This window comes from Rhamphochromis longiceps, linkage group LG3 (assembly GCF_057381845.1).
Source record: "Rhamphochromis longiceps isolate RC_006_pf linkage group LG3, R_longiceps_female_GT1.1, whole genome shotgun sequence".
Lineage (NCBI taxonomy): Eukaryota > Metazoa > Chordata > Actinopteri > Cichliformes > Cichlidae > Rhamphochromis > Rhamphochromis longiceps.
In genome coordinates, this window is record NC_140559.1 from 70,960,690 (window position 1) to 70,981,769 (window position 21,080).

Sequence of the window (21,080 nt, forward strand, 5' to 3'; positions counted from 1 at the left end):
AGGAGGCTGCACCAGATGCAGTACACCATCACCATCAACTGATAGAATATGAGGTTTACACAGGTCACTTATAACTTACAAGGGACCAAATGGCAATTAACAAACATATAGCACTCAGCTTACACTTCATTGTCATTATGCTCTCAAAGACAACCAAGACTGAGGGAAGGCAAAATCAGTAGGAAAATAACTTCACTACAAACAAATTCATTATGGTGAAGAGTTTATCAAATGAATGAGTAGCACTGCAAAGGTGACTGTGAAGAAAGGATGTATGCACATCATGTATTATTTTGAATTTACCCCCTATGTAGGCACTTGTGTCTTGCGGGGTTATTGACTCAGAGGATGTCCCCACAGAGATGCCTTCAGCCACAGGGCGCCCACTGTTTTGGCTGAGGGCCAACTGCTCAGCCTCTGTGAGTGGTGGTGGTGGAGGACCCCCACCTGTTTTTCAGGCCTCCGCTTTTTTTCTGTTGGCTATAACGGGTCACATTTGAGCATACAGAGTAAGTGCTTACAGAAAGAAAATTAATGTAGCCTCTAACTGCAATTGATTTACATGGGACAAACAGACCAAGCACTATGGCTCATAATACAATTACACCTTACCTGTTTGGACTATATTTTTATATTTCATTTTTACTTGCTGCCAGGCACGTTTGGGGCCTGTTGGGTTGCACCTGCGCTCACATCACATCACAAAATAAAATGTATAAAATAACAAATAAAATAACATATGATAAAATAACGTGTTAAATGGGTGGAAATCCCTAGATCAATGTTTATATTAACACTCACGCATTGACTCTGTCGGCTATGTTTTGCCATGCATGCTCCCTTTCTTTTGCAGCTGAGGCTGTGTTACCTTTTTTTCTGCAAAATTTGCATGTTATCGGCATATGCTGCCATCAGAATTTCGGCCTCAAGCGCTGTAAAATACATTGACCGCGCCTTCTTTCCCTCCGTCTCCATGGTGACTCGCTTACTCTGTGCTCCGCTTATCAGGGCTTTATGTATCCTCGTCCGCGGGCTTCACTTGGGGTTAAAGCAACTCCGCGTTGACTGAACTAATTGTTATCAGCCTTTCTGAAACCGAATATTCCGAGTTGGACAGTTCGGGGTTACTCAACCCTGAGTATCGTTTTTCACTCTGAGTTTTCTAAACCGGCTTCCTGAAATAGGGCCCAGGAATCCAAATCAGATGCTTTAGAGCAGGGGTCGGCAACCCAGGAGGAGCAGAGACCCGAGGCGGCCGCCGGTCCGAGTGTCAGGTGAACTGAACTTCAGGTAAGAAGTTATGACCTGCAGTCTATCTGGGTCAGATATAAACCAAGTTTAGGTGGAGTTTGTTTTCCTTGTGCTGACTTTTTACAGTCAGTTACAATAACTCATACTGTGTACTAGCTAGCATGACGGAGTTTCTATACAGCTGGGTGGTGCTATGATGTTACTGATAGTGAACTTTACAGTGGCTTGCAAAAGTATTCGGAATCAATGTTATTGGAATTCCACGTGAAAGACCAACACAAAGTGGAACAAAAATCATACATGATTCCAAACATTGGTGCTATGATGTTTTTTACAAATAAATAACTGCAAAGTGGGGTGTGCGTAATTATTCTGTCATGGAAAAACACACTGCCATCAACTTCTGTTTTGTTTTTGTCAAAATCACTGTAATATAATCACTGTACCTTTATATACATGCGACTTATATTAATGCTGCTGCCCTCTTGTGGCTAAAGTGTAATTATGTTATTGTTATTAGGGAAAACATTTGAGAGTAACATGCAAATGAGTCAGCACTTTGGCTTCAGCTTAAGAAATCCTCATCTTTATGTAATCGGTTATAGTTGCATGTATTTGTTATCATAATTTAACCTTTAATATTGATGTCTTAAATTTATTTTACGTAAACTAGCAATAATTTTATGGTTGTATTAAATAGAGACATCACTAATGAATTAACTATTTCAGTAATTAATTTAAAAAAATGTACATAATCAATTAAAGAAATATATTAATAATGAATTATCCATTAATTTCATTTAAAATAATTCATTATTTGTTTATATACAATTCAAATTAGTTAATTACATATTTAATCAATTATTGGTTTGTTTTCTATTTTAATTATTTTACTGACACATTTAATTATTTAATGATGTATTTATTTAATTCACGTTGCTACTCCTGGCCCTGCATCGCTGTTCATAAATACATTTTTTTTGTCAGCTTCACCCATCAAAGTCAGGGGGCGGGGTTAATGCTGATCAAGTCAAAACCATTGCTTTGGTCTGGTGGGCGTTCTTTTAGTGGGCTTTTCTGTTACGGCCTGCGTGGCAGACTATGATGCGGGGAAGGAGGACCCAAATGCTGGACTCTTTGATGAGGTCAGTGCATTTATTTACAGTGATGCTAAATAATCCAAACAACAATAAATCCCCAGTGCGTTCCCGACTCTGACATGTCCTCTTGCCAGTGTTGGTGTTCTTTGTCTCCGCTCCTCAGTGTCTGAGCACCCCGTGCTCGCTGTCCTCTCGTCTCCACACTCCTCCTGGGGAATAACAAAGAGGCAGCCGTCAGCAACACCACAATGCGGCAGACTAACCTTAACTAAATCGCCAAGAGACGAACGTGAAGTAACGCAATGATCCATCACTTTAATATCTTCTAGACAAGAATGTAGTGGCATAATCTTTAACCTCCTAAGACCCGAACTCCTCCGTGGCATTCATTTTTAATTTCTCTTTGATATTTGGGCTGATTGGGACCCGATGAATGTAAAAATAAAGAATTACCAGATTTTTTTTTACCAAATTTTGTTTCTGACAAAAATGAGGTGTCCGTGCACCTGACTGCACGGACACGAGCTGAAAGCCGACAGCTCGCTGATTCTGATGTTTCAGCGGGTCCGCGCTTTGTGTTTATGCCCTTTTTGCATTGATTCTGAAGCTGCAGGTTTTATTTCTCCAAACAATATTGAGTAATAATTAATGCGCCTTATAATCCAGTGAGCCTTATGGTCTGTAAAATATGGTGCATTTGCAATACCAATGTGCACAATATTGGAACTAAATTATTTTATATTGACAAACAGCGGCCCGCATTAAATTGTGACTGTCACCAGGTAATGTGGGCATGTTTCCTGAATAAGCAGCAGGTGGTAAAAAGCTGACAGGTGAACAGGATGCATGCAGGTAAATTCGAGGGCCCTTCGAGCTGATCGGTGGTGTCGTGAGGAGAATTTCAGCTCATTATTCATGTTACAGAAACACAGAGGTACGAGACCAGGCAGAAGACTTTCTGATTATTTGTTTTTAGTTAAAATAATTCCATTGTTGTCTAGTGATGGTGTGGTAAAGCTCTGTGAATGTGTCCAATTTTTCCAGCTTTGTTGCTTCACCTACAGGCAGATCACACAAAGCCTCGTTTAACTGCTTATTATGAAGAACTGACAGCTGCTGGTCATTTAATGTTCAGCAGCACTGCTGTGAGAATACCTGTAGGATACATACCAGTAGATCTGTAAGCACATGCACAGCTGCAGGGCTAGAAGGACCCAAATGAATTAAATAAATAGATTCTTAAATAATTAATTAAATGTGTCAATAAGTGATTAATTACATTTATTTAAAAATCATTAATTTTTTAAAATTAATTTATTGTAAATGTTTTAAATGAAATTACTTGGCATTAAATCAATTATGTATATATTTAATTTATTAAGTATTTTGAACTTAATTCATTAATAACATTTAATAAATTATTTAATGATGACTCATCAAATAATTATTGATGATAAATTAACCCTCCACATGATTTAACCTCTATAGAGATGCTATTTTATCTAGATGTTGCAGCACTGAGAGCTCCAGAAAGACCCTTCATGGTGGCCCTGCAGCCAACCAGCACTTCAGTCAAATGCTGTCAAAAGTGGTCCCAGAGACACTGTTAGCTGTAACCATCAATGACCAAGAATTGTGTCATTTAATTCAGGGTTTCCCTGTATTATTGTTTGATATAATTTCTGAATAAATAAATAAATCAAGATGACGAGCCTTTAAATGCACTTATGTTAGTATAAATATACAAAAATAAAAAATAATTTTCCTGTTAGGAGAATAAGAAATAAATATATTCATCACATGCATCAAATCACAACGTCCTCCTGCAAGAGTGAAGCATTGTGATTCGTTGATGCTGTTTCCATCATTTATGTTTGTTTACCTTGAATAAATTTGCTCTACAGAGCATTTATTAATTAGAAGGATTATTAATAAACATCTTTCCCTCTGTCCCTATTGCCAGTCTTGGCAGCCGGGGGTCAGTCCGCCAGGTTCTCCGCTCCTGGCCGCCACCTGGCACACAATGCACCCGGCCCCTATGGCGCCTCCTGCGGGTGGTGGGCCTGCGGGAGGATGGGCCCATGTCTCCTCTTCGGGCTGTGCCCGGCCGGGCCCCATGGACTAAGGCCCGGCCACCAGACGCTCGCCCTCGGGAACCCTCCCCGGGCCTGGCTCCAGGGCGGGGCCCCGGTAACCCTATCCCAGGCAGGGTAAACTGTTCCCTCGATATTCTTTTCATAAGGGTCTTCTGAATCGCTCTTTGTCTGGTCCCTCACCCAGGACCAATTTGCCATGGGAGACCCTACCAGGGGGCAAAAGCCCCCAGGCAACATAGCCCCTGGGATCCCTGGGTCACACAAACCCCTCCACCACGATAAGGTAGCGATTCCGGAGGCAGCCGACAGGTATCGACAGGCCAAGCGGAATGCGGCTCGGGCAGTGGCTGAAGCAAAAACTCGGGTGTGGGAGGAGTTCGGAGAGGCCATGGAAAAAGACTTTGGGACTGCCTCGAAGAGATTCTGGCAAACCGTCAGACGTCTCAGGAGGGGAAAGCGGTGCTCTACCTGCACTGTGTATAGTGCTGGCGGAGCGCTGCTGACGTCGACTGAGACAACTTCTCACTACACAATTGATTATACACCTCTAAGCATCTATGGTTAAATATTTCTAAGCATAAATGACAATCAACAATACAACAATACAAGCTCTTTTGAAGTTTAAACATTTATGTTTCAAAATGTTGGACTGTTCCTTTATCAGTGTGTAACAGTGTGTGTATGAGAGCCATGTAATGTCCATGTGTGCATGCTGACTGTGCTGCTCTGACCCCCCTCCTCCTTTCAGGGTGGAGCCTGCTGGAGTCCGATGGTTGAGACCAGGTCTGAGGAAGTGTAAGTGTGTTTTTTGTTTTTTTTTTGTTTTTTTTTTTGTTTTTTTTTTAAATGTGTAATGTGTGTTTTTAATGGGATTCATGAAAACAAAGCAGCACACATTCAACCATCTTAATCATTCACATCTCTGATGTCAGGAGTCATCATCAAAGGGTCAATCAATGAACAGATGATGGATCAATAACTGCAGCTGGATTGTGTTTGTTCTCTCCATCAGATTCCTGTCAACTCACAATCGACACAAACACAGTGAACACAAAGCTCCAACTGTCTGACAACAACAGGAAGGTGACACATGTGGAGGAGGTTCAGTCACATCCTGATCATCCAGACAGATTTGATGTTTGTGAACAGCTGCTGTGTAGAGATGGTCTGACTGTTTTACAACACAAAACTCGGGAACCTGTACAGAGCACAGAGGGAGACACAGGTAGGGAAAATAAACACGACAACCAAACCCAAAGAACTAATACAAAATCAGAATAAACTAGAAAATAATAATCATAAACTCAAAGCGCTGGGTCACCGACCCAGGACCATGACAGAACTTTTGATTTTTGCATTCTGTTTGTACTGATAACTGTCAGTGGATTATTTTGATCCCAAAGAAATCTTTAACACACATGTAGTGATGGGACATGTGCACTGAAACAATGGTTAGGAAACAGAAATCGCCTGAGAATCTGCTCATGTTTAAGATTTCTTCTTTACAAACATTTTCTATGGCTGTTCCCAGTATGACCAGTGATACAAAGCATGGAAAATGGCAACCCGTTCTCACTCCCGACGCGTAAAATAATGACGATTTGTCACGTCCCTTAACTTCTCATGCTGACGCCTAAGGTACCCTTCCACGTTTTTATGTGACGCTGTGGGTTGTCAATTCATTCCAATAGGAACCCGCTCGCGGCGATCAGAGACGCTTCGAGCAGAGGCTCCAGCCATCCATTTACTCCAATAATAACCCCGTCACGGCGAAACATGACGCCGTGAAGCACAATCTAACTGGAGAACCGGGGACCCTCTCCGCGAACGGGTTTTTCTCCCTAATTTAATGCTTTCTTTTAATGACATCGTTAACATTTCTCAACAAAAACACGAAAGTATCACTGATAATTCAACAATAAAATCGCTTCATGTTGTGGCCATCACACAGTGTTTTCCAAACTGATTCACGATCTGAAAGTGCGCAGATTTAACGTACATAATCCTTTGTTAGGTTTATTATTTTCATTTCACACGTAAAACACATTTATAGATTCATTCACCACTCCTGTTAGTTTTGGACGCGCTCGGCTCCAGCCAATCAGACGCAACCTGTGTAAGCAAAGGCTGATGGGAGAACGGAGAGACCCATTTATAAGAATAAGAAAATGAGGCGGAACTGATTGATTCTAATGCAGGTATGTAAAAAATACATATATTTAAAGTAATACCTTGATGTGTGTTTCAAAGTTTGTTTTTTCATAAAAGCTTCAAACAAACAGAGGTGACTGATCTCGGAAACGGTGTAATGTATTTAAAAATGGCTACAGCTACCGTCAGCATGCTTGCTAGGTAACGACTACACGTGTCTACTGCAGCATTAGCCATTTAATCCAACGATGATGGATTAAATCTATTACAAACGTTAAAGGACTTGTGTGCTGCAAAATACCCTCAAATGGTGCGTAAAGCAGTTTTTGCGCTAAGAGTTCTGCTAGCTCTTTACAAACTGATGATGCTAACGTTAATTGCTAACATTAACCGGAGCGCCAAGACTGAAAATCATTTGAATTGCGTTAGTTATGTGTTTATGTCACTGAGTTCTGCAAAAATCTCTTTCCTCTTTAGCTTGAAAATGAGTGATTCAGAGGATCCCGAGCTGGAGGAAGAGCTTCAGGCTGCTGACGAACTCCTTCAAGATATGCAGGTAACATTTTTAGTGGAAACAGTTGTTAAAGAGGGAACACGCTTGTCTAATATTTTGTACGGAGTAAACGTTATGTTATTTGAATTTTTTTTAAAGTTTATGTCAAATTAAGTTGGTTAACTTAAGATGTTTGATAATCTTTGCTTTAATCATAGACTGTATTTTAGGTGTTCCCTTTTTTCCTTGTTAATTGCGTAGAATGATGCACAGAGTGAACCTCAGCCAAGACCAGTGCGCTGGAAAAAACGTGACAGACAGGGAGCTTTTATTCCTCAAAGACCATCAACCAGTCGAAGTACTAGTTGCATGCCACGTGGTCAGTGTTCACACAACCATTGATTTTATCTCACAACTTGTTTTCACCAAAGAATTTCAGTAAGTAAATATTCTTCATTCTCTCCCCCCCCCCCCCCCCCCCCCCCAGTGTCCAGAGAGCAGCATCAATGTCCACGTGAAGAACCTAGTTATGTTGCCAGTGTCAACCCAACAAAAGGTACTTTACCTTCTTGTATATATTGTGATTTCTGTTTACTTTTATATTTGTTGTTATAGTTGAGTTAGGCAGGGCTTTTGTGGAGTCCTAAGAAACATACTGCCTAGAGTGTTTTTCAGAGTTTCTTCCTTTCTTTATTTTTTTTCTGTTAGTGTATGGAACTGAGGTGCTTCGTCAGGAGCTCCTTCAGTTGTTGGAGGATGGAGAAGAGGACGCAGCCATGACTTGTGAGACGTCGTCTGAGTCAGCTGCTACTCACTGGGCGATCAGAAATATGGTGTCCTCGCAAAAGTGGAAAGAGGCCAGGCCTTGTCTTATAGACAATATGTTAGCTACTCTGGATCCACAGTCACACCGTGTGTGTCAGTGTGGCAAACAAGTAGTTGTGAGGTGTCTGGACTGCCTGCCTCTTCCATTCCTTTGTGCTGACTGTGATATTGCAGTTCACACACGCTTTGTCCTGCACAACAGAGAGGCAGTAACAGGAGGGTTTTTGCAGCCTTCATCAGAGTTTCACAAGCCAATAGGTACAGTTTTTAAGTCTTATGCATTTCTTGCTATGTATGAGTATGAGTGTGTGCTGTTATTGTATATTTATTGTGTATCATTTAATTTCCAATTCTTTTTATATATATTGTGTGTTTTTAATGTTAGTTCGGCTGTTGCCTGTGCAAAGACCAGACTGTGTGTGACTGCCCAGCAGGTAACGTTGAGGTTTCACCCGGCGCAATTGTGGCTCTTGTAACCATAAATGGTAAGTTGCCCTTTTGTCACACACTACATACACAATAGATGTGTTTGGAGGTTTTATTGCAAATTGTGCATTGCTATCTTGGTTTTAATTACCCTCGGCCCGCAGTATATGTGGGCACCTGTCAAAGGTCATTTGGATTTACCAGACCGCTTTGAAAACAACATGGGAAAAAATGAATGTCTTTGTTGAGCCATGACTGGATTTCTCCTTATCCTTCCTAAAGGCCGTTATAACCTTGCACTGCCAGTGGTGAGCTGCACCAGCTGTGGCCTAATGTGGTCCCCCTCAGTTAAGGACATCCTGGGTAGTGGATATTGGCCTGGCACCTTAAATTTCTGCACCCTGTTTTCAATGGATGTCTTTCAGTCTTTCTATGACATTAAGAAGGCTGCACCAGGGATGTCACTTAAGGCATTTGTCAAAATGCTGGATGAACGAACAGCCCATTTTGGAAGGGTGAGTTTCTAAATTTGCTAACTTTAAGGAAATTGTGCAAATCAATGTTTATGATGACTGTCCTTGAATATTCTGTTGTATGTCCTCTATGTAAAAGAATGGCCGAATATCTGCTGATGCCTTCAGTAAAAGTTTCTTGGAGTGGAGTGCTGTAAAGTTTGAGGTGGACAAGATGTGCAAGGAGCCATGCTTTAGCTGCCCTGCCTGCACTCCAGACATGCTTGCCGTCTCAGTTGATGGAAACTGCAAGCTTTATCGCTTTCAGTCTAATGCAAGGTACGTTATGCATTGTGTACATAAGTCAAATATGGATTTGTAGAAAAATGTATTTTAATGTTTCTTTTCAAACAACTGTCACTGTGTTCGTTCAGCACTTCAGAGCAGGGGAACTTTGAAGGTGTCTTCATTGAGAAAGATGAGGAAGTTGCTGAGTTTGTGAAATACATCCAGAGACACACAAATCATGTAAGATACACATATATATATTAGTGCTGTTAGCGTTAATCTTGTTAAAATGACGTTAATGCCGTAACTGTGTGTGTGTGTGTGTGTGTGTGTGTGTGTGTGTGTGTGTAGACATATATGGATGGGTCGATATTTTTTTTATTTTTCTCTTGGTGTTGTCGTAATACTATTTACTTTACTTTATCTTAATGTGTACTTAATTTTGTCACCATGTGTATTTAAAAAAAACAACATGATTTTTATTTTGTGTTATCAGTGCTGTCCTGGGGAGATCTGAGGTCTTGTGTGACTCGAGGCTAATTCAGCTAATTGTTATGCGTTTGTTTTAAAAAGTTTGTCCCTGATAGGGCTTAATCATGTCATGTCTTTTATGTTAAAATCTTTGAGTGTATAGGTCCCGGGGAAAGGGTTGTGCGGATCTTCATCTTGGACTGCAGCAAAGGAGTCGTCCAAAAAGTCCACTGGGAAGTTGGATGAGGAGGGCATGGAAATAGCTGTTTGTCGCCACGGAGTCCTCTTAGCTGCATTGAACATGTTTCGAGGGGAGATCTTTGCTTACCCCCTTTTTCTCCAGAGGAAGTTGGCAGCTAGCATCCCAGGACATATTACGTTCCTTTGCTCCGATGTGGCCTGTAAATATTTCCCCTATTTAACCAAGGTGGCTCAGCAGTGCCCTGAGCTGAGGAACCTCTTGTCAATGCGTCCTTTTCTCTCCGTCATGCATGCAAAGGCTCACACTTGGAAATGCGAGGTATACTGCAGCTTGTAGTCTTGGATACGTTTAAGACATTTTGTTATAAGGTTGAATGAATTCAGCAGTCATGTATTGTGACCTCCTTTCTATAGATCAAATGGGGAGGTGCGTTTCAGGATGGGGCCGGTTCAACAGTTGGAGAAGAGGTGGAACAAGTAAACAGTTTCCTGTCTAGGGCGGCCATCACAACGAAGTACATGTCTAAAGCAGGTGTGTGTCTGTGTGTGAGATTCCACTCAGTCTCCTGCTCATTAATTCTTATTTGTATACTAACTGAAATGCAGGGCGAACAGACATGCTGACCCTCCTGGCTTTGGGCTGGAACAAAAGGAAAGTGGAACAACTGGGCCACACTTTGAGCCAGCGATATCTAAAGGTCATTTTTTTCAACACCCATTTTAATGTGTGTGGTAATGGGGGGAAAACACCAGTACTCTTTTAATGTCAATATGAATGACATTTATGAATGCATTCTTAGATCATAAGGATCCTTAGAGAACAAGTGGAGAGCCTGAATGCGACCAGAAATGAGCTGGGTGTGGATGACGACACGCTGCAGCAATGGGTGGCCGATGTGCAGAAATGGGCTGAAGGTGAGTCTCAATATAATGCACTCATGTATAACAACAGGACCCACCATGGCCTCATTAAAGAACTTAGAGTTAAGATCTTTCTGACAGTGTCAACAAACAATGAAAAATAAGCCTTGGAAAAGCAAATTTATGGCAGAGTTGTTGCGTTTCATCAAATTGGATAGAACCTGGGTTGAAATGATGTCGTACTAGTTGGTTTTATAAACCTGAACACCAACATACTTGTTATCTCATGATAATGCAGCACATGAAGGCTCCAGATGTCTTATAATGAATATCATCAAGTCAGTGATTACAGAGTCCACTGTAGTTTGGTGACTGTTACTCATCCTGTATTCTGATTAATATTCCTCTCACTTAGAAAGTGATCAAACTGATGGCAGCCTTGGAGCGTTGCAGGCACGAGTAGAGGAGCTTGTCGTCATCATCAGAGTGCGAACACAAAGTCTTTACAGACAAAATGGTGTCACAGTTTCTTTGAAACGGACCGTTTGATGCTCAGTTTGTACAGCTTGTGCAGCTACTTTGTAAACAGAATAAAATCATATCCAGGTTTGTTTAAGCTGGATGTGATTTGTTCTAGCAAACAAATTGATGAGTGTAGATTAAAATGTAAATATATACATTATGTGAAGGTGTGAATTTTTTATGCTTATTTACAGATAGCAACAAGAGGCGACACAGAATTCGCAAGGTCATCTTAGTTGAGAAGAAACGCTTGGCGGCTGCTGTTGACGACTACAACAAGGAAACAAGCAACAAAGCAAATCGTATCCAGTGATGCCCTCATGCAGAGCGACGTTTGGCCCTGGCAGAGCACAAGTGAACGTAAGCTCTTGATTTATAAATATCCTTTTTAAACAAGCTCCCAGTATCTGAGCAGTAGTTGAATGTTTTGTTCTTGAATCATAATATGCTGCTATGTTTTCCCATCTGATGTTGTTAAACTATAGCTGCTGCTGACCTCCGGACAAAGAGAAAGGTCTTTGAGAAGGTGATGATGGCTGTGAGGCGCCTGAGAGAGGAGGAGATGATCCTTTGCAGGGAGATGCGGCATCACTGGACAGTGTTGCGAATGCGTTCTGTGGTGTTGGGGACAATCTCCTCAGACTGTAAGCACATCTTTTATTTATTTATACATTTGGTGATGAATTGATTGAAAATAATAGCAGATGCTAAAGTCTTACTGGATCTTTTACCTATATTTGGGTTGCTAGCTAACACTGCCTTCTCCCTTTTAAAAAAATGTTTAATTACAGCATCCTTATTCATTGTGTTTATGAGGTGATGTTTTTTTGTTGTTTGTTTTTTTTACTTTTCTCATATTTATTTGTTTTGTTCTTTTTACAGCCTCCTTTGTTGGCATGTCGGAGGATGCACAGAAGGGACTCTGTAGCCTGGTTTTAAAAAAACAAAGTGAACTGAAAGCTGAAATGCTCAAAGTAAAGGACGTGTACAAGAGAATCCTCAGCCACCAACCACTCCTGGAAATGGACTCGGAGGAGGAGGAGGACATTCCAGACGATGCCACTGAGAGTGATTTGAGCACTTCTGATGAAGACTGATTGTGTCATCATTGATGTTATGTTTGGTAAAATAAAAAGTTAATCACATCTCTGTTTAATGTGATTTTTCAACAGACATTTTACATGTTGAGAAGAAAAATGTAATTCCCTTGGTGCAGTTGTTTACCCTGAATCATTATTTCCCATCTAATTTAATGACTAGTGTACATGTTCAGATACGATAACATAATTTAATTTATGGGATGCTTTCTGGGCTGCTCAAATAATCACAAAATTTAAAAGCACCAGGCAGCACACTCACAAGTAAATTTTTTGTTCAGTGTTTTGTCGAAGAAATCAACAAGTACAACTGAGATGTTTGCTGTAGTGGTGTGTTTGTTAAGAAGCATGCCAGCACACTGGTGAACTGACAGTCCCAGAATGCACCCGAGCCATTGACTCGCCCCAGAGCAAATGAAATTGCTTATCTAGAAAGACAACCGTCATCAAAGAAGAAGTAAAAGAGTAGGAAACAAATGGTAAGGGAAGGTACTGTGGGGTAGGAAAGAAAGGCCAGAGCTGTGCAAAATGACCTCCAGCAGGCCACAAATGTGCACGTCCGCTCAAACGGTCAGAAATGGACTCCATGAGGGTGGTATGAGGGCCCGACGTCCACAGGTGGGGTTGTGCTTACAGCCCAACACAGTGCCGTATGTTTGGCATTTGCCAGACAACACAAAGATTGGCAACTTTGCCACTGGCGCCCTGTGCTCCTCACAGATGAAAGCAGGTTCACACTGAGCACTTGTGACAGTCTGGAGACGCCGTGGAGAACCTTCTGCTTCCTGCAACATCCTCCAGCATGAGTTTGGCAGTGGGTCAGTTTTGGTGTGGGGTGGCATTTCTTTGGGGAGCAGCACAGCCCTCCATGTGTTCGGCAGAGGTAGCCTGACTGCCATTAGGTACTGAGATGAGATCCTCAGACCCCTTGTGAGACCATATGCTGGTGCGGTTGGCCCCGGGTTCCTCCTAATGCAAGACAATCCTAGACCTCATGTGGCTGGAGTGTGTCAGCAGTTCCTGCAAGACGAAGGCATTGATGCTGTGGACTGGCCCGCCCATTCCCCAGAACTGAATCCAATTGAGGACATCTGGGACATTATGTCTCGCTCCATCCACCAACTGCACCACAAAATGTCCAGGAGTGGGCAGATGCTTTAGTCCTGGAGTCTGGGAGGAGATCCATCAGGAGAGCATCTGCCACTTCATCAGGAGCATGCCCAGGTGTTGTAGGGAGGTCATACAGGCATGTGGAGGCCACACAGACTAGTGAGCCTCATTTTGACATGTTTTGAGGACATTACATAAAACCAGATTAATGATTCTGTATTGCACTGATCAAGGAACCAACCCAATAGGAGCTAAAGGAATCCTCTTGACATTACTTCACTCAGTAAGTTTATACTATGTTTAATGTGCATTTTCTTCATCAGTTTAGAACATAACATGTTAGCGCTCCCTGGTCCTTTTTGGAGACAGATCCTGAGACAGCAGGCAGCTATGGAGAACTCGTGTCAGCTGTGGTCATTAAGGAAAACTTTGATTTAATATTGATTTCATGACAACTATCCTCTGGCACATATTCCTGGATATATATAATGACATAAGTAAACTCCCATTTTAGAATCATTGCCTTCTTTGATCTGACTTATTGCCTCAGACTTTGGCCCTGTGTCCCCAAAAGTATAGAAAATCCATGACACTGAGTAAGAGGCCTTTATCATGTTATAAGTGAGAGAGTTTGGTGTAACAGTGGTTGAACATGCCAAATCAATCCACAACATACTGCCATTCCCCAGCTGTAACCTGCATATGCATCAAACCAAAATCCAGTATCATAGCCACAAAAAAGACATAAAGATTAGGTTAAAAGGGTTGTCTCATTTTGCCAGATAGCTTCATCCCCAAAAAGATCAACATTCTTCAAAAACAAAAGTTTGTGAATATTTGCTGTATTGCCAGGCCTAAACCAACCTGTTAAACTTATCAAATTATTGTCATAGATACAAACCTATTGATTGAAACAGAATAATCCATTGAAGCCTCCATCATCATCCACAATCACTGTTACTGTTCAGATTATTTTATCTCTGTTTTCCTCTAGAATGTTTTGAAAATCAGCATTTGATCAACAGACTTTTTAAAAGTTTATTTTGATCCTATTGTTTACGTGTGTAATTGCATTTTTATTGAAATTATGACAGGAAAACCCTCAATCAAATTGTATCTTTGATATCTAATAATAATATTAACAATAATGTTACATATGTAATATGTACACAATAATATTGTGCAAACAAACAAGAAAAATAGCAAAAAATGTCAATTTTTTTTAATACCCTGTATATAAAGACCACATATGACCACAACTCCAAATGTGCAATTGTCACTGCATCTAAACATGACATATTACAAAAAGGTAGAAACATATAATATACAATATGTTCTGAAGCTGGTACTGGTGCAGTTAACTTTGCTTTAGGCTCCCATACACAGTAGGTGTTACTTACTATACGTGCAGTGCAGTATTACTTTACCTTGTAATATGTTATAATAAGCAAGTCACTTCTATATTTATGAGGATGTAGACAATAATGTTGGCTGATATGTAAAACTATGAGATGTCGAGTGCAGGGAAGATATTATTGATCGATCAGATTCATGAATATGTTAGGTACTTAAGCCACAATTAGAGAGTGAAACAGAGACTGACACTGGTTGAAATGTATAGTAAATATTTTATTTTGAACTTTTATGCTGAACTGCAAGCTGTGAACTGTGCGATCTCTGCGACCTGTGGTGCCTGGTTTACTGTGTGTAAAACTGCGCAGGTTCCCATGTGTCATCCCACACTTTGCCACTGTCAGGAGAAAAACATAACAAACAACAACGACAAGCACACACAAAATAGGACAATTTAGGTTGTGACACATGACAATTTTTTAGGATGAAATATCTTCTATATTCATGTCATGCTTTATACACCTTCATTGTAATATAAATTAATCAAATCAAGTCAGAGAGTATTAATATATGTAGTAGATGTCAAGCAGGACCACAGCAGCAGCCACGATCCATCGGAACCTGCTGGATGAGAGAGCACAGAAACTCCAGGGAAGAAGTTTAGTTAGTAACATGCATGAACTGCATTACTGAGACATGTACGTTTACAGATGGTGGTGAGGGAGAGGGGGAGAGTTTTCAGTAAAAGGAGACGTGACTGCATCTTCAACCAATACTGAGCCTGCATAACCCTGAAAGAGACAGAGAGAGAGGGGGGGGACACTAACCCCCAGCAGTCTGGTCCTATTACAGCATAACTAAGGGCTGAGCTGAACCAGCCCTAACTATAAGCTCTATAAAGAAGTAAAGTCTTATGCCTACTCTTAAAAGTGTTGACCATGTCCACCTCCAAAACTCATAATGGACTTTGGAGGTGGACAGCTATCAAGCTCCTCACAGAAGAGGAGCTCGATAGCTAAAAGCTCCCAATTTACTTTAGTCCAAATACATGAATTCAAATTGAGTTGATAACTATTTATCAACAATATGAATGTCTGTTCCCGTCCAACAAAGTTGTTACTACATACCATGTTGAGCAAGGCTTCCACTTGACTTTAACTTCTTCTTTTTCCTGAAAAACATGATATAAACAAGCAATTAATTAAGAAAGACATGCAGGTTGCATACAAAAAGGAGCTTATAAACATTTGTGTACTATTGAATGGCTCAATATATTATACAATTAGTTTACAAAAACATAAGAACCACTACAATGCTTGTACTGCCAGCATCGAGTGCATGTCAGCAAAGCAACACTGCTTACATTGTGGCTCACAAGCAAAACTAACTGAAGCAGATGTTACTGAATGGGAAGGAGCACCTCCACATCAATCACTCCTTCTGAGCATGATGTCAGGAGGACTTTAAAGAACGTAAACATCAGGAAGGCAGCATGACCAGGTCGTATCAGGTGGTCTGTTCTTATTTAATGTCCTATTTGGAGTGAAATCCTGACTCAGTGGCTGAATTAGTGTAGATTCATCAAATACAAAAGCTTATGGATATTCAGTCAGGCACAGTTCAAATCCGGGAAGTCCAAAGACGCAAACAAATCTGCACAACAGCAGGCTAAATTACTTACATTTACAACTCTCCTGTCTACTATCTCTTCATATTTGAAAATCTTCTGTGTACGGTGTTTTCGGCATTCTGAAAAATAACAAATGAAATATTTACATGAGTTCTGTAAAACTGGAAAAAATGCAAAAATTAAGAAAAAGAAATCTTAACAAACTTAACGAACATGTCATGTGTTTCGTACATTTACAATACCATAACGTCTAACCTTTCCTTGTCCTTTTTTTGTTTGGGACATCCGAGGTGTACACCGTAGAAATTGAGGGAGATGCAGGATGTGGAGATGGAGAGGAGGATGCAGGAGAAAGCAGAGATGAAGAGGAGGATGCAGGAGGAAGCAGAGATGGAGAGGAGGATGCAGGAGGAAGCAGAGATGGAGAGGAGGATGCAGGATGAAGCAGAGATGGAGAGGAGGATGCAGGAGGAAGCAGAGACAGAGAGGAATATGCAGGAGGAAGCAGAGATGGAGAGGATGATGCAGGAGGAAGCAGAGATGGAGAGGAGGATGCAGGAGGAAGCAGAGACAGAGAGGAATATGCAGGAGGAAGCAGAGATGGAGAGGAGGATGCAGGAGGAAGCAGAGATGGAGAGGAGGATGCAGGAGGAAGCAGAGATGAAGAGGAGGATGCAGGAGGCTGACAGAGGGAAGATGTTGGTACAGGCTCTAAATGAAGAATAAATTCCTCGTTTAGAGCCTCTGGGTCTGGGACTGGTCCAGCATCGACACTGTCAGCAGAGGATGGTCCAGCTGCTGGTGTAGAACTTTTAGCAGGAGGTGAAGCTTGTAATTCTGAAAAATTTTAAATATTAAACATTCATTAAAATGGGTTGAAAAAATGTACAGTACACATAAACACATAATAAGTAGTGATTTGCATGTTTTCAGTTAAGTTTTTACTAAAGATACAACTGGTAAATATTGGCATCAAATAAGTCATCTCGCACACTCACTGACCCAAATAATTCAGTACAAGTGCCCTCTAGGGTAGTGTGACATCTGTAGTGCTTTTCTACATTGTACATTAAAAAATTAATGAGTGTGACTATAAATCCAGATAGATAATGACTTTTTCCTCTGATGACACTACTTTCCTGACTTTGTAGTGAATAACATTTGACACTTCAAGCTAGTACTGTGACTTAGGAGTTTTGTACAATGGTGATGCTAACTACCTCAGGGAGGTAATCAGGTAACCTCTTAAGAAGTATATAAGTTATTTAAGAATCTTGGTGTTCATATTGGTAACATTATATAACATTTGTTATACTAGAAAGTCTCGAAGAGAATTATCAGGTCTGGTTTTTGTGAAGATTTTTAAAATTACATTTGTATATACATGAGTGTGAAAGACCATACTATACACACACACATACAAAATTGTTCAGGTGGGTAACACCAGAGGTTCAGTATGGCTAGCTTTGGTGATGTGACCGACACATGGGGAGGTAATAAGGCAGATATAACACTATTTTCATGTTAGCAACAGGACATGTAGGGCAGCTGTCACCTCACAGCAAGAAGGTTACTGGTCTGAACCTTGGCTGAATAATAGAATAGAACAGAATAGAGTAGAGTAGAACAGAATAGCTGGTGACTGTTAACTATCCTCATCCTCACCATCTTGTTTGTCTCTATGTACCCCGTGATGATCTGCCTTCTTATCTAGGGTGTACCATGAGTATCACCCAAAGACAGCTAGGATAGGCTACCTGATAAGGACACCTGGTTACAGATAATGGACAAAGCATATCTTACTTCTCAGAAGGTGTTCATAAAGCTTCCTCATCTTCATGAGGATGTCACGTGCAGCACCTTCCGCTGGTTCGATCTGAGTGATCACGTCCCCTACTATACGGCCCTTACGGTCAAACTGTCCAAGAAACAGAATTGGTTGGTAGCCCAGGGCATGTAGCTTTGAAACCTGCAAGAACAACAAAGAAAAACATGCAGCCAGTCTTTCATGTAAGCAAATTGATGTATAACAAACCTTTAAGTTTCACATCTTTGTTGTTTTATTGTTGTCGATAGTTAAAAAGTATTTATGGTGACCAAACCTGTAAATGTATGATAAAATCCATCTTGAAATGTTTTGTCTCTCAGTTAATAGCCGATTAAATTAAAAATCAGAAGTAGCTTAAATAAAAATAGTTTTTAACAAGTTTTTTCTAGTTGGATGTCTTTAGTGTGATGATGTTATTCTGATGTGAATAACTTTTTTATTTATGCTCTTTTATAAATTAATATTTTATGTGTATATACATGTCTTGTTAGTTTCTTACTTCATGATATACAAGAAAACATTGACAACTGTGATTAATAAAGAATTGTCTACCAGACCAACCACTTATTAGATCAGAACTTTTAAACTTACTGACAACTGGGCTGAATTAACCACCCTGCTCGCATTTCTGTTTTTTTTAACAGAGGCAGCCCAGTTACTGTTTTTAAACTGTTCTTGTTTTTTTTTCAATCCCTCCTTTAGGTTCAGGCTGCCCAGGCATCCACTGCATGTCTTCCTGTTGCAGGTGTTTGGGGCCTGACAGGAAGGGCATGGTTTGGTTTTTGGCTTTGTCATTTCTGCAAATGAAAATGGAACATGTAGGGATTATTTCAGGTCTGTTTTGGTGAAACGATTACAAAAATAATTTATGACCAAAGAAATAACTTATATTACGAGGCAGTATTACACCATATTTAGAAAAAAAATCAATTACGAGATTAAAGTCATTAATATTGAGTTAATTACGTGAATAGGGTTAAAAAAAAACCTGAATTGATTACAGAAAAGATACATTGCTAAAATAGAGCAGTACTAACATTAGCTGGGTGGCCAAGCAAGTGTCTTACACATGAGAATACATCACAAAAAAATTTAAATAAACTTTTGCAGAAGTAGTTCTCTTGGTACACAGACTGCTCTGTGAAAACATTTCAAGTTTAATATCAGTTTAATATCACTGAAATTAATATTTCAGTGAACATGCAAATTACCCACAGTTTATCACAACTTACTTAGCTAGGATCTGCCTCGTGTCCAGTCGAAAACTTCGCTGCAGGACCGTGAGTTGAAAGATACATTTACTACGACTCCCAAGATGCATTGCAGTAAAAACCATCCAATCGCCTTGCTTAAGATCTGTTGACGTGTCGCTAAAGGCGCGCTGTAGATAAATATTGCAATTTGTAAAAAATAAAATACTACAATTTGCATTTTTTAATTACATAATTAAACACTGGGCCAGTTTAATTTCGTATTATCGCTGGTTATTATTTTAGAGTAAATAAAGGAATAACGGGTAGCACCAAGCTGTTGTCATCTTCATTTCCATAGCGACGGCGGTTGAGGATTCTGGGTAGTGTGCAGTTACGGGATTAGTGCGTCTGCGTAAATTGGTCTGGTTGGTTGGAGCCGAGCGCATCCAAAACTAGCAGGAGTGGTGAATGAATCTATAAATGTGTTTTACGTGTGAAATGAAAATAATAAACCTAACAAAGGATTATGTACGTTAAATCTGCGCACTTTCAGATCGTGAATCAGTTTGGAAAACACTGTGTGATGGCCACAACATGAAGCGATTTTATTGTTGAATTATCAGTGATACTTTCGTGTTTTTGTTGAGAAATGTTAACGATGTCATTAAAAGAAAGCATTAAATTAGGGAGAAAAACCCGTTCGCGGAGAGGGTCCCCGGTTCTCCAGTTAGATTGTGCTTCACGGCGTCATGTTTCGCCGTGACGGGGTTATTATTGGAGTAAATGGATGGCTGGAGCCTCTGCTCGAAGCGTCTCTGATCGCTGCGAGCGGGTTCATATTGGAATGAATTGACAACCCACAGCGTCACATAAAAACGTGGAAGGGTACCTTAGGCGTCAGCATGAGAAGTTAAGGGACGTGACAAATCGTCATTATTTTACGCGTTGGGAGTGAGAACGGGTTGAAAATGGAGATTAGTTCATTCAGACAAATACACTTTTTCAAATGTAAAAATAAAGAAATGAATCAATAAAATAAAAAGTCAAAGAAATAAAAAATAAGGGTCTGAGGCGTCTGTCTCACTGTATCCATGGCAACAATTTACTTTCTGTTCCTTCATATCAGAACCACATCTTTGAAATCAAAACATTTAAGATTCAAATTCAATCACAGATGTGTTCAATTAGATATTAAATGAAGCAGTGCAATGTTTTTATCACTATCCAAGTTTGAACTCTAAGTAGAAGATTTAAAAAAGCAACACACACACACACACACACACACACACACACACACACACACACACACACACACACACACACACACACACACACACACACACAGTATGCAGACATGATTTAGGTGATGATAATATAACGACTGCACAGACCCGTGGGATGATTCATGTCCTTTTTCTTACTCTATGCAATGATGAACTTCTTGCTTCAGGACCTTCTTGATGAATTTGTCTTCTAATCCACAGTTTTCTACCTGATCTGTGTGTTTGAAGTAAAATGTGTTGCTTCAAATGTAAAAGTTAAACAGACAGAAAGCATCAACGTGGACTTCAATCAGTGTTTTGTGTTCATACAGGTCAGCTGTTGCACACAGAGGTCCTGGATTTACACTGTGCCCTGGTTCCTGTGTTTCTGTATGTAGTTTAGTCTAAAGTGGATCCTCCTCATGCACAGACTGAATTATCTGTTCAACAATCAGCATTTCTGATTCATG

General features: G+C 40.3%; 5 protein-coding genes across 5 annotated transcripts in view; 3 read left to right on the plus strand and 2 right to left on the minus strand.

The window, feature by feature from the left end:
- Positions 1-21,080, minus strand: part of LOC146676629 (uncharacterized) — a 456,001-nt gene that overhangs the window by 114,136 nt on the left and 320,785 nt on the right. The gene's annotated exons all lie outside the window — the stretch shown is intronic.
- On the plus strand, positions 6,163-8,339 carry LOC146676636 (uncharacterized). Its single transcript, XM_085401230.1, has 6 exons — positions 6,163-6,645; positions 7,076-7,154; positions 7,353-7,470; positions 7,579-7,647; positions 7,800-8,235; positions 8,324-8,339. Exons 2-6 carry the CDS (start codon positions 7,083-7,085, stop codon positions 8,337-8,339), a joined length of 711 nt encoding a protein of 236 aa, XP_085257356.1. The 5' UTR covers positions 6,163-6,645; positions 7,076-7,082.
- On the plus strand, positions 9,233-10,828 carry LOC146676637 (uncharacterized). Its single transcript, XM_085402178.1, has 5 exons — positions 9,233-9,322; positions 9,717-10,073; positions 10,169-10,286; positions 10,361-10,452; positions 10,555-10,828. The coding sequence occupies exons 2-5, from the start codon at positions 9,807-9,809 to the stop codon at positions 10,777-10,779; spliced, it is 702 nt and encodes a 233-aa protein (XP_085258304.1). The 5' UTR covers positions 9,233-9,322; positions 9,717-9,806; the 3' UTR covers positions 10,780-10,828.
- LOC146676638 (uncharacterized) lies at positions 11,670-12,265 on the plus strand. The gene is made up of 2 exons (XM_085402198.1): positions 11,670-11,781; positions 12,020-12,265. Exons 1-2 carry the CDS (start codon positions 11,670-11,672, stop codon positions 12,232-12,234), a joined length of 327 nt encoding a protein of 108 aa, XP_085258324.1. The 3' UTR covers positions 12,235-12,265.
- On the minus strand, positions 15,383-19,551 carry LOC146676639 (uncharacterized). Its single transcript, XM_085402171.1, has 6 exons — positions 19,388-19,551; positions 18,747-18,952; positions 18,131-18,296; positions 16,583-17,164; positions 16,379-16,446; positions 15,383-15,868 (listed from the first exon to the last, which is right to left on the minus strand). Exons 2-6 carry the CDS (start codon positions 18,948-18,950, stop codon positions 15,776-15,778), a joined length of 1,113 nt encoding a protein of 370 aa, XP_085258297.1. The 5' UTR covers positions 18,951-18,952; positions 19,388-19,551; the 3' UTR covers positions 15,383-15,775.

Bases quoted from the DNA above. Each gene is read 5' to 3' on its own strand.
- LOC146676639 (XM_085402171.1), bottom strand. From the start codon at position 18,950: ATGACAAAGCCAAAAACCAAACCATGCCCTTCCTGTCAGGCCCCAAAC. The intron at 16,447-16,582 runs GTTAGACGTTAT...GTTATTTTTCAG, and splicing joins CAAAAAAAGGACAAGGAAAG to AATGCCGAAAACACCGTACA. The intron at 15,869-16,378 runs GTAAGTAATTTA...CATGTTTTTCAG, and splicing joins TAGACAGGAGAGTTGTAAAT to GAAAAAGAAGAAGTTAAAGT.
- LOC146676637 (XM_085402178.1), top strand. From the start codon at position 9,807: ATGGAAATAGCTGTTTGTCGCCACGGAGTCCTCTTAGCTGCATTGAAC. The intron at 10,074-10,168 runs GTATACTGCAGC...TCCTTTCTATAG, and splicing joins CTCACACTTGGAAATGCGAG to ATCAAATGGGGAGGTGCGTT. The intron at 10,287-10,360 runs GTGTGTGTCTGT...ACTGAAATGCAG, and splicing joins GAAGTACATGTCTAAAGCAG to GGCGAACAGACATGCTGACC.
- LOC146676638 (XM_085402198.1), top strand. From the start codon at position 11,670: ATGGCTGTGAGGCGCCTGAGAGAGGAGGAGATGATCCTTTGCAGGGAG. The intron at 11,782-12,019 runs GTAAGCACATCT...TTCTTTTTACAG, and splicing joins GGGGACAATCTCCTCAGACT to CCTCCTTTGTTGGCATGTCG.
- LOC146676636 (XM_085401230.1), top strand. From the start codon at position 7,083: ATGAGTGATTCAGAGGATCCCGAGCTGGAGGAAGAGCTTCAGGCTGCT. The intron at 7,155-7,352 runs GTAACATTTTTA...TTAATTGCGTAG, and splicing joins AACTCCTTCAAGATATGCAG to AATGATGCACAGAGTGAACC. The intron at 7,471-7,578 runs GTCAGTGTTCAC...CCCCCCCCCCAG, and splicing joins TACTAGTTGCATGCCACGTG to TGTCCAGAGAGCAGCATCAA.